Below are 13121 nucleotides of genomic sequence, written 5' to 3'. Positions count from 1 at the left end.
GGCTGTATTCACTGTCTGGGCCCAGTGGGGACCTGAGAATTTACACAGAGAAAAGACCCTCAGCACAAGGTCTCCAAAGAAAGCCCTCCTCTGGGAAGAGACAATGGTCTGTACCTACAAAGGAAGAGGAGAGGGGACAAGAGCTCCCTTTCACCCAGGAGGCAGCTAATAGTGTTTGTCTCAGGAACAGGAGATCACAGCCAGGCCTGGAGTAAAACCCTGGAAGGACTGAGGGGTGAGCGTTGCTCTACCAGACAGAAAAGTATCTCGTTCAATGAGTCTAAGCTCTAGTCAGCATGGTATGATTTAATTGGCCATGGAACCATTTCTTTCCAACACTTCTCCTTCCTACCACTTACAAGAAGGAGGGATAGCTCAATGGTTTGAGCATTAGCCTACTAAACCAAGGGTTGTGAGTTCAATCCTTTAGGGGACCACTTAGGAAACTTGGGCAAAATCAGCACTTGGGCCTGCTAATGAAGGCAGGGGACTGGACCTTTCAAGGTCCCTTCCAGTTCAAAGAGATTGGTATATCTCCAATTATAATTGTTTTTTAAATCTCTACACTCTGTGAAATCACTTGTCCTTGGTGTGACTATGAAGGGATCTAGAGCTGTGTGCAGATTGGGGCAGAGATGGGAGGTGGAGCTGGTCACCTTGGGACCCTGTTCCTTTGGGAGCAGCAGATCTGTGACTGCTGTGAATGCCCAGCGGGACAAGGACTGGGTGCTGCAAGGGGACGCTTGGAGGGCCGAGGGGTGAAGTGTGCCTATGCCAACCTGGAGAGAGGTCAGTCCCCACCCCACAAGGCCTAGAGGGCACGGCTTGTGTGGTTTGCAGCTGAGAGAGTCGGGGAGCTGCCCCCCCCCCCAGTGGGCACAGACAACACTTCCTCATGCTAGGGGCCCATGGCACTGCACTGGGGCATTAGGGGCCAGCACAATTGGAAACGGAGAGCGCCCCCTATTGACACCCTCATACCTGCAGTACAAGCTCTTAGCACCATGCTGGGGCACTGGAGTCAGCGCTGACTCAGACAGGAGAGCTGGGTCTGTGCTGAAAGCTTCCCAGCCCGATCCCTGCACCACCCACAGTGACTTGATGGATGCAAGTTACCTGAGCACACAACACCGGCATCTTCTCCGTGGGTACAGTTATTCTCTCCCCAAGGCCGAGCCCTGCAATTGGAGAGGGCAGATTCTGTCCCTGCGCAGTTGATGTCATCCAGCCAGATATGGTCTGACCCTTGCCCAAATCGAGCCCCTCCTGGGGCTGATAGCGCCGTCCCACAGCCCAGCTGCCTGCACACAACTCTGGCATCCTGTAAGTCCCAGCTGTCATCACACACGGTTCCCCACTGCTGGTTGTGAAGCACCTCAACTCTCCCAGCACAGTGACTCCTGCTGTTCACCAGTCGGATTTGAGCCACTTCTGAGATGTCGGCGTCTGCAAACACCCAAGGGAAGAAACACTCAGGGAGCTTCCTGTGCATCTGATCTCTCTTGTTACTGGGGAACGTAGGATCTCCTGCTGACGGATCTGACCGATCTCTGCACACAGCAACTGCCTGTCAAGGGCTCCCCACCACTAACAAGGCTAATCACTTGGGCAATGTTGAAGTTTGTCCACTCCCCTCCCACAGCCAGACAGCTGTTACCGTAGGCACCAACTTTCCAGGGCGCAGGTGGGTGCACACATCCCCCAACCCCTGCGCTGACTCCACCCTTTACCTGCCTCTGCCCCGCCCCCAATCCAACCCCTTCCCCAAAGTCCCTGCCCCAGCTGCACCCCCTCCCTGCCCTTATTGGACCCCTTCCCCAAATCCCTCTTTCCCAAGTACGCTCCTCCCCCCCTCCCTCCCAGCCGCAAGAAACAGCTGTTTTGCGGCGCAAGCACTGGGAGCTGGGGGGGAAAGCAGGAATGCGGGGCACTCAGGGGAGGAGGCAGAGGTAAGCTGGGCTGGGGGGCACCCCGGAGCACCCACGGAGTCGGCACCTATGGCTCTCACCTAGCTAGGCTGTCACCTAGTTAGGCAGACTGGACGGCAGTCTGACCCACTGCTCCCTCTAGAGCACTTTAAAAGATCACCCCCCGCACTGTTGGCAGGAGCCTCCTGGGAAGCAGATTTACACCCTCACTCCTGGCGCTGGTATTTGCTCCAGTGCGATACTGTGCAGGGATGAAGGACAGACGCTGACATAAGCATCTTGGTGATTGGGAGCTGAACACAGTCACCCGAGTCATTAGTGGTTACCTTAGCCTGACATCAGCATCGAATTTACATGTGTTGGCTCCATAGCTCCCTGAAAACCTCACCCAGAGTCCATCCCCCTTAGAACTGCCTGGAGCGCAGGGACGCCTGGCAGGAACCTGCTGGGCACTAGGCTGACAATGGTTCCGACCAGTGCAGAGGCAATGCACACTTCCTACAAGCAGGTCGGCCCCCTCCTGAAGCAAACACCTGCCCCTGCGGTTCCTTCTGACTTCCCATGACTGATCTGGCAACATTGTTTTGTGGCAGCCATTGCTGCACTCGTGTCTAGTGCTGCCAGCCCAGTACCAGTCTCAGATGAATGATGGCAGAGCTGGGCTCACCGAGGGGCAGCAACTCTGGGATAGAGAGACTGCCGTGCTGATGTATTTTCAGAAGCCCTAACTTCTTTCTGCCCATTTACAACCTGGGACGCAGATCCTGGGCTAGGCTTAATGGGCCCCTGACTGGACTGGCCAGAGGGACTGTTGCAATGCAGAAACGTGGCTTAACCTGATCTTCTCAGTGTGCCTGTGGGGCAGCAATACAGACAGTCACACGTGGTGGAGCAGAGCCCCGTTAGAAGACTGGACCTTAAAGACAGTCTGATGGCTGAACAAGCTAGAGGTGAGCAAGGTCAAAATGAGCTCTCCCCTGACAGCTCTGTGAAATCACTTGTCCTTGGTTTCACTATGAAGGGATCCAGAACTGTGTCTTGATTCAGGCAGAAATGAATCAATGAGGTGGAGCTGATCCCCTTGGGACCCTGTTCCTTTGAGTGTATCAGACCTGTGACTCTTCTGAATGCCCAGGAGAACAGGATCTGGGTACTGCAGGGGAATGCTCAGAGGGCTGAGGGGTGAAGTGTGCTTATTGCCAACCTGGAGAGAAGTGACGCCCCCGCAAGGCCTAGAGGGCACGGCTTGTGTGGCCTGTGGCCGAGGGAGTTTGAGAGCTGCCCCCCAGTCTGGCACAGACAAGGCTTCCTCATGCTAGGGGTCCATGGCACCACACCAGGCATTAGGGCAAGCACAAGTGTAAAGGGAGAGAGCCCCCTACTGACTCCCCTCTACCTGCAGCACAGGCCCCCTAGCACCGCACTAGGGCACTGGCGCCAGCACTGACTTCAAGGAGAGAGCGTGAGCGTCCCCTACTGAGCCCCCACACTGCTCCCTGCAGCACAGGCCCATAGAACCACAGAGGGCAATTAGGGTCAGCACAGACGGAGAGGAGAGGGCTCCCTACTGGACCCACCATATTGCTCCCTGCAGCACAGGCCCCAAGCACCATGCTGGGGTCAGCACTGGCTGTGAGGGGACAAGGCCCTATAATAAGCTTCCCACCCTGCTCCCTGCAACACGCACGGTGGTAGATGAGTTACCTGAGCACACAACACCGGCATCTTCTCCGTGGGTACAGTCATTCTCTCCCCAAGGCCGAGCCCTGCAATCAGAGAGGGCAGCTTCTGTCCCTGCGCAGTTGACATCATCCAGCCAGATAGGGTCTGATCCTCGCCCAAATCGAGCCCCTCCTGGGGCTGATGATGCCGTCCCACAGCCCAGCTGCCTGCACACGACTCCAGCATCAGTTATGTCCCAGCTGTCATCACACACGGTTCCCCACTGCTGGTTGTGAAGCACCTCGACTCTCCCAGCACAGAGACTCGGGCCATTCACCAGTCGGAGCTGAGCCACTTCTGAAATGCCAGAAAGTTCAAACACCCCAAGGGAATAAACACTCAGGGAGGTTCCTGTGCGTCTGATCACTAGTGTCACTGATGAACTTAGGGCCTCCCACTGATGGGTCTGAACAGCCTCTGCAACAGCCTGTTAGGGGTTCACTCCCTGTCAATTAGTCACAGTGAACTTATGAGATTAACTCAAAAAATTAATTGTGATTTTAAAAAATTATTTCAATTAATCGCAGTTTTAATCGCACTGTTAAACAATAGAATACCAATGGAAATTTATTGAATATTTTGGATGTTTGTCTATGTTTTCAAATATATTGATTTCAGTTACAACACAGAATACAATGTGTACAGTGCTCACTTTATATTATTACAGTTGAAGTTGTTTTATCCGGCAGGTTGAGGGAATGGGGGGTGCAGGTAAATGAAAATTACTGGTTAACTAAGAGGCAGGGAGTTTGGGTGCGGGAGAGAGTGCAGGGCTGGGGGTGCGGGAGGGGGATTGGGGCAGGCAGTTGGGGTGCAGTATAAGGTGCAGGGTGGCCACTCACCTCGGGCAGCTCTCCACAAGTGGCAACTTGTCCTGGCTGCTCCTAGGGGGAGGAGAGGCAGGCAGCTTGGCACTCTCCCTCCTTCTTCAGGCGCCGCCCCCGCAGCTCCCATTGGCCATATTTCCCAGCCAATGGGAGCTGTGCATCCAGCACTGGGTGGGAGCAGCACACAGAGCTGCCTAACGCACCTCCGGTTAGGAGTAGCCAGAGCCCGGGACAGGTCACTGCTTGAGGAGAGCCATCTGAGGTGAGCGGCCCCCGGATCCTACACCCAGCACCCACTCCCACCTCCTAAGCCCCCTCCCACAACCAAGTCCGTGTCAGAGCCCAGGCTCCACATCCCGTCCTGCGCCCCAACACCCTGCCGGCCCTGCGCCAACCGGACTATAAACTGGCATTTCAATGAAGATCAGAAATGCCGATATATAGAGCTTTCCAGCTGGTGAAGTGCCAGGAAAAAAAAGCTTTTACTGTATTTTGGGTTACAAATATTAGCACTGTAAAAGTGGTAAAAGAAATAGTATTTTGCAATTCACCTCATACAAGTACTGTAATGCAATCTCTTTATTGTGAAAGTGTAACTTACAAATGTTGATTTTTTTCGTTACATAACTGCACTAAAAAAATAATGTAAAACTTAGAGTCTACACAGCCTCTCAGTCTTACTTCTTGTTTGTCTGAGCGATTGCCTGAACAAGTTTGTTTACATTTATGGGAGATAACACTGCCTGCTTCCTATTTGCAATGTCACCCGAAAGTGAGAAGAGGCGTTCTCATGGCACTTTTCCAGGTGGCATTGCAAGGTATTTACGTGCCAGATATGCTAAACTTTCACATGCCCCTTCATGCTTCGGCCACCATTCCAGATAACATGCTTTCATCATGATGATGCTCGTTAAAAAAGTAATGTGTTGATTTAATTTGTGACTGAAATCCTTGGGGGAGAATTGTGCATCTCCTGCTATGTATTTTACCTGCATTCTGCCATATCTTTCATGTTACAGAAGTCTCAGATGATGACTCAGCACATGTTGTTCATTTTAAGAACACCTTCACTGCAAATTTCACAAAACGCAAAGAAGGTACCAATGAGAGATTTCTAAAACTAGTTACAGCATTTGACCCACGGTTTAAGAATCTGAAGTGACTTCCAAAATCTGAGAGGGACAAGGTGTGGAGCAGGCTTTCAGAAGTCTTAAAAGAGCAACACTCCAATATGGAAATTACAGAACCTGAATCACCAAAAGAGAAAATCAACTTCCTGCTGGTTGCATGTGACTCAGATGATGAAAATGAACATTTGTCGGTCTGCACTGCTTTAGTTTGTTATCGAGCAGAACCCATCTACAGCATGGATGCATGTCCTGTGGAATGGTGGTCGAAGCACGAAGAGACGTAAAAAAATATTAGCGCATCTGGCACATAAATATGTTGCTACACCAGCTACAACAGTGCTGTGTGAATGCCTGTTCTCACTTCCAGGTAACACTGTAAACAAGAACCAAGCAGCATTATCTCCTGCAAATGTAAACAAACTTGTCTGTCTGAGCAACTGGCTGAACAAGATGTAGGATTCAGTGCACTGGTACGATCTCAAATTTTACATTATTTTATTGTTGATTGTAGTTATTCTTTGTAAATCATTCTACTTTTGTAAGTTCAACTTTCCTGATAAGCAGCTGGCACTACAGTACTTGTATGAGGTGAACTGAAAATACTATTTCTTGTGTTTCTTTTTTACAGTGAAAACATTTGTAATCAAAAATAAATATAAAGTGAGCACTGTACACTTTGTATTCTGTGTTGTAATTGAAATCAATATATTTGAAAATGAAGAAAAAATCCCCCAAAATTGAAATAAATGGTATTCTATTATTGTGTAAATGGGCGATTAATTGTGCAATTAATCATGATTAATTTTTATCTAACAATTAATCATGATTTTTTTAATAACTTGACAGCCCTACTCCCCACCACTACCATGCAGCCACCTGTGGGGTGGAACAGGGCAGATGAGAGACAGGGCACAGAAATTCATGGGCTGTGTAGGAGAGGAAGTGAGGAAGAACCCTGTCTCCAGTCACAGCAGTGAGGCATATTACAGGTTCCGGGATAATTAGCTGAGATGGAAATCACCCGGAGTGACGGGGATAGGAACCCCACACATTATAAAGGGATCCCTGAGTGGCTGCAGGATCCATTCAACCCCAAATCCTACAAATGGGGTCTACGGTTACCCAGCGCCCCATTGTGCTGTAGTGGGGCAGGGGGATAAGCACGATCAGCGATAGGGAGGGTCTCTCACAGAGACACACATACTGCTTCCTGAAGCACAGGCTGTAAGTGGTGTGCTGGGGCACTGGGGCCAGCATTGACTGCAAGGGGAGAGCGCCCCCTACTGAGCCCCCATCCCGCTCCCTGCAGCAAAGGCATGTAGAACTGTGGGGGGGAAATGGGGTCAGCACTGACACTACAGGAAGAGCGGCACTTACTGTGACCATGAACCGGCTCCCTGCAGTACAGGCCCTTAGCACCATGCTGGGGCACTGGGGTCAGCGCTGACTCAGACAGGAGAGCTGGGTCTGTGCTGAAAGCTTCCCAGCCCGATCCCTGCACCACCCACAGTGACGTGATGGATGCAACTTACCTGAGCAGACAACACCGGCATCTTCTCCGTGGGTACAGTCATTCTCTCCCCAAGGCCGAGCCTTGCAGTTGGAGAGGGCAGCTTCTGTCCCTGCACAGTTGATGTCATCCAGCCAGATATGGTCTGACCCTCGCCCAAATCGAGCCCCTCCTGGAGCTGATAACGCCGTCCCACAGCCCAGCTGCCTGCACACAACTCTGGCATCCTGTAAGTCCCAGCTGTCATCACACACGGTTCCCCACTGCTGGTTGTGAAGCACCTCGACCCTCCCAGCACAGTGACTCGGGCCATTTGCCAGTCGGAGCTGAGCCACTTCTGAGATGCCAGCGTCTGCAAACACCCAAAGGAAGAAACACTCAGGAAGGTTCCTGTTCATCTGATCACTAGTGACACTGTTGAATTTAGGGCCTCCCACTGACGGGTCTGAACAGCCTCTGCAACAGCCTGTTAGGGGTTCACTCCCTGTCAACTAATCACAGTTAACTCACGCGATTAACTTAAAAAATTAATCCTGATTAAAAGAATTTTCAAATATATTGATTTCAGTTACAACACAGAGTACAATGTGTACAGTGCTCACTTTATATTATTACAGTTAAAGTTGTTTTATCTGGCATGTTGGGAGAATGGGGGGTGCCGGTAAATGAAAAATGCTGGTTAACTAAGAGGGAGGGAGTTTGGGTGCGGGAGCAGGTGCAAGCCTGGGGGCTGGGGAAGGGGTGTGTGTGGAGCATGGGCTCTGGGATGAAGTTTGGGTGCGGGAGGGGTTTCAGGGCAGGCAGTTGGGGTGTGGGATGGAGTGCGGGGTGCCAGATCCGGGGGCCACTCTCCTCGGGTGGCTCCCCGCAAGTGGCAACTTGTCTCATCTGCGAGGTGGGGGAGGCGTGGCAGGCAGCTTGGCACACTCCTTCCTTCTGCAGGCACCGCCGCCGCAGCTCCCATTGGCCGTGGTTACCAGGCAATGGGAGCTGTGCAGCTGGCACTGGGGGGCAGCACGCAGAGCTGCCTGACACGCCTCCACTGAGGAGTAGCCAGAGCCTGGGACAGGGCGTCGCTTGGGTGGAGCCATCCAAGGTGACTGGCCCGCGGATCCTACACCCCACACCACCTCCCGCCTACTAAGCCTCCTCCCACACCCAAAGTCCCTCCCAGAGCCCGTGATCCACACCCTGCGCCTTAACACTCTGCCAGCCACGCACCAACCGGACTATAAACTGGCATTTCAATGAAGATGTATAAAGACTATAAGGTGGATAGAAACCTGGCTAGATTGTTGGGCTCAACGGGTAGTGATCAATGGCTCCATGTCAAGTTGGCAGCCAGTATCAAGCGGAGTGCCCCAAGGATCAGTATCTTCATTAATGATCTGGGGAATGGCGTGGACCGCACACACCTTCAACAAGTTGCAGATGACACCAAACTGGAAGGAGTGGTAGATACGCTGATGGGTAGGGATAGGATACAGAGGGACCTAGACAAATTGGAGGATTAGGCCAAAAGAAACCCAATGAGGTTCAACAAGGACAAGCGCAGAGTTCTGCACTCAGGACGGAATAATCCCATGCACTGCTACAGACTAGGGACCAAGTGGCTAGGCAGCAGTTCTAGAGAAACAGACCTAGGGGTTACAATGGACGAGAAGCTGGATATGAGTCAACAGTGTGCCCTTGTTGCCAAGAAGGCTAACGGCATTTTGGGCAGTATAAGTAGGAGCATTGTCAGCAGATCAAGGGATGTGATCATTCCCCTCTATTCAACAGTGGTGAGGCCTCATCTGGAGTACTGTGTCCAGTTTTGGGCCCCATACTACCAGAAGGATGTGGAAAAATTGGAAAGAGTCCAGCAGAGGGCAACAAAAATGATTAGGGGGCTGGAGCACATGACTTATGAGGAGAGGCTGAGGGAACTGGGATTATTTAGTCTGCAGAAGAGAAGAATGAGGATGGATTTGATAGCTGCTTTCAACTACCTGAAAAGGGTTTCAAAAAAGGATGGATCTAGACTGTTCTCAGTGGTAGCAGATGACAGAACAAAGAGTAATGGTCTCAAGTTGCAGTGGGGGAGGTTCAGGTTGGATATTAGGAAAAACATTTTCACTAGGAGGGTGGTGAAGCACTGGAATGAGTTACCTAGGGAGGTGGTTGAATCTCCTTCCTTAGAGGTTTTTAAGGTCAGGCTTGACAAAGCCCTGGCTGGGATGATTTAGTTGGGAATTGGTCCTGCTTTGAGCAGGGGGTTGGACGAGATGACCTCCTGAGTTCCCTTCTAACCCTGATATTCTATGATTCTATGATCAGAAATGCCGATATATAGAGCTTTCCAGTTGGTGAAGTGGCGGAAAAAACAGCTTTTAACGTATTTTGGATTACAAATATTTGCACTGTATAAATGGTAAAAGAAATAGTATTTTTCAATTCATTTCATACAATTACTGTAGTGCAATCTCTTTATTGTGAAATATCAGAGGGGTAGCCATGTTAGTCTGGTTCTCTAAAAGCAGCCAAGAATCTTGTGGCACCTTATAGACTAACAGACGTTTTGCAGCATGAGCTTTCGTGGGTGAATACCCACTTCGTCGGATGCAAGTAGTCACTATTATTTCTCTCATAATTAAGCACGATTATTTTTTGAGTAACTTGACAGCCCTACTCCCCACCACTACCATGCAGCCACCTGTGGGGTGGAACAGGGCAGATGAGAGACAGGGCACAGAAACTCATGGGCTGTGTAGGAGAGGAAGTGAGGAAGAACCCTGTCTCCAGTCACAGCAGTGGGGGATATTCCAGGTTCAGAGGTAATTAGCTGAGATGGAAATCACCCGGAGTGACGGTGATAGGAACCCCACACTTCATAAAGGGATCCCTGAGTGGCTGCAGGATCCATTCAACCCCAAATCCCACAAATGGGATCTATGGTTACCCAGTGCCCCTTGTGCTGTATTGGGGCAGGGGGATCAGCGCGATCAGCGATGGGGAGGGTCATAGAATATTAGGGTTGGAAGAGAACTCACGAGGTCATCAGGACCAACCCCAACTAAATCATCCTACCAAGGGTTTATCAAGCCGGGCCTTAAAAACCTCTAAGGATGAAGATTCCATCACCTCCCTGGATAACTCATTCCAGTGCTTCACCACAGAGGGTGCTTAACTACAGAGGGTCTCTCACAGGGGCACATGTACTTCTCCCTCCAGTGTAGGCCCTAAGTGGTGTGCTGGGGCACTGGGCTCAGCACTGACTTTGTGGGGAGAGCGCCCCCTACTGAGCCACCATCCCGCTCCCTGCAGCACAGGCATGTAGAACTGTGTGGGGGAAATAGGGTCAGCACTGACACTACGGGAAGAGCGACACTTAATGTGACCCCGAACCGACTCCCTGCAGTACAGGCCCCTAGCACCATGCTGGGGCACTGAGGTCAGCGCTGACTCAGACAGGAGAGCTGGGTCTCTGCTGAAAGCTTCCCAGCCCGATCCCTGAACCACCCACAGTCATGTCATGGATGCAAGTTACCTGAACACACAACACCGGCATCTTCTCTGTGGTTACAGTTATTCTCTCCCCACGGCCGAGCCCTGCAACTGGAGAGAGCAATTTCTGTCCCTGAGCAGTTGACGTCATCCAGCCAGATACGGTCAGATCCTTGCCCAAAGTGAGCCCCTTCTGGGGCTGATAACGCCGTCCCACAGCCCAGCTGCCTGCACACAACTCTGGCATCCTGTAAGTCCCAGCTGTCATCACACACGGTTCCCCACAACTGGTTGTGAAGCACTTCGACCCTCCCAGCGCAGCGAGTCGGGCCGTTCGCCAGTCGGACCTGAGCCAGTTCTGAGATACCAGCATCTGCAAACCCCCAAAGGAAGAAACACTCATTAGTGGTTGCCTTAGCCTGACATCAGAATTGCATTTACATGAGTTGACTCCATAGCTCCCTGAAAACCTCACCCAGAGTCCATCCCCCTTAGAATTGCCCAGAGCCCAATGACGCCTGGCAGGAACCTGCTGCTCACAAGGCTGACAATGGTTCCGACCAGAGCAGAGGCAATGCACACTTCCTACAAGTAGATCGACCCCCTCCTGAAGCAAACACCTGCCCTTGCGGTTCCTACTGACTTGCCATGACTGACTTGGTAACATCATTTTGTGGCAGCCATTGCTGCCCTCGTGTCTAGTGCTGCCAGCCCAGTACCAGTCTCAGATGAATGATGGCAGAGCTGGGCTGACAGCTGTGTCCTCACAGAGGGGCAGCATCTCTGGGATAGAGAGACTGACGTGCTGATGCATTTTCAGAAGCCCTAACTTGTATTTGCCCATTTACAACCTGGGACACAGATCCTGGACTAGGCCAGAGGAATTGCTGCAATGCAGAAACGTGCCTTAACCTGATCTTCTCAGTGTGCCTGTGGAGCAGCAATACAGACAGTCACAGGTGGTGGAGCAAAGCCCCGTTAGAAGACTGGAGCTTGAGGATGCACAGTCTGATGGCTGAATAAGTTAGAGGTGAGCAAGGTCTGAATGAGCTCTCCCCTGACAGCTAGTGATGAGCTGGGGACGGGAAAAGGCTTCAGGACCAGACTGTATTTACATGAACACACCCACTCTGCCTAGGTATCCAGCAGACAGAGCTGTGTTGGTGGGTGCTGGTTTAAAAATCACTCTACAACCCTACACCCGGCTTATGAGACAGCTCATGGTGTCTGACACCATCAGGTGGTCCAGAGACATCTATACGGAACACATCACGGGACACCATCAATACCACGTTGAGTAATCGAGACCGCCGACCAGGGCAATAACCCACTTCCTTCCCTGATGAGCCAAGGGACACACCCCACCCATGTACTTATTCGCTACACTGATACTCACTTGGACTCTTAATACATTCCATGGCTGACGCTTTAAAAAGTCCCACACCCCAATCTGGGTCTATGCTGGTTATGTGATCTATATGTATCTTGTGATTCTTGTAACCCATACCTGTGTAAGCAGAGTCAGGATGAGCTCTACCCTGACATCTGGTGGTGAATTATGGGGTGTGTGGAAAGAATTTCAGGGAGCGTGGAAAGGAATTTCAGGTGTTTGCATTGGCACACCCACCCTGCCTAGCATATCCCACGGCAGCCTGGGATGATTATTTTGACAGCTCTGGGATCCCCAATTTCTTTGTTATTGGGGCAGGAGGAATAAAGTGTTGTCACCCTGATTATGTGAATGAGGAACTATGAGACTGCTTTATGACAGAGACTCAACATCAATTAAGTAGCACTCGCTAGACAAGGGACATGGGTGCCAAAACCCAGTGAATTGAGAGTGGTTGGGGACTGGTGTGTGTACTTGATGGTATGGGCCTCTTTTGAGGGCCTGGAACACCAATTGCACCTCTGCCTCTTTCCACTGTTAAAGAGCAGAGCTAATTTTGATTCCATTAGGAGTCCATCTAGAGGCTGCTGAGTTGAATTCACTTTGGGCCACTGGTGCACCAGCACTGGGGCTCCCCTACTACAAGCTGAAATTGCTAAAAGAGCTAAACTTACTGAGCTGAGATCGCTGAGTTAACTAGTGGGGGAGCCTGAAGATCTATTGCTGAGTGGCTGGCAGAATGGAGCAGCCCACGGAACAGCGAGCGAAGCGTCTCACAGATCGGCTGGAGGAGTGGCACAGAGTGAGTGGAGTGGAGCTGGTTGTGGTGAAGACTGCAGCAGAACTCCACGGAGAGGTGGAGCAGTCGGTCCCGGCACATGTAAGGTGCCCCTTAACACCCTGTGTGTCCCCCCTCTCCCTGTTTCCACCCAGGTTGGGGGCGGTAAAACTCTGCAGATAAACTTTTGAACTCTGGGGCAGTGCTGACCAGGGACAGAGACTTTGGGGTTGTTGGACTTTGGGGTGATTGGACTTAAGACCCTAAGGGGAAAAGGACACTCTCAAAACTTACTTGGTGGGTCTTTTGGTCATGGTTTATGTTATGAATCCTGTTTGTGGTGTTTCCCC

The 13121-nt window shown here is 51.3% G+C and overlaps 1 protein-coding gene across 1 annotated transcript in view; it reads right to left on the bottom strand.

The window, feature by feature from the left end:
• Positions 1 to 13121, bottom strand: part of LOC120388133 — a 736578-nt gene that overhangs the window by 291095 nt on the left and 432362 nt on the right. Inside the window, 4 exon segments of the mRNA XM_039509761.1 lie at positions 1117 to 1446; positions 3633 to 3947; positions 7140 to 7469; positions 10647 to 10976. Coding sequence (XP_039365695.1) covers positions 1117 to 1446; positions 3633 to 3947; positions 7140 to 7469; positions 10647 to 10976 — 1305 coding nt within the window.

This window comes from Mauremys reevesii, linkage group 22 (genome assembly GCF_016161935.1).
Source record: "Mauremys reevesii isolate NIE-2019 linkage group 22, ASM1616193v1, whole genome shotgun sequence".
NCBI lineage: Eukaryota > Metazoa > Chordata > Testudines > Geoemydidae > Mauremys > Mauremys reevesii.
Note: the sequence above shows the minus strand (reverse complement) of the source record. Positions and strands in the feature narration are given on the sequence as shown.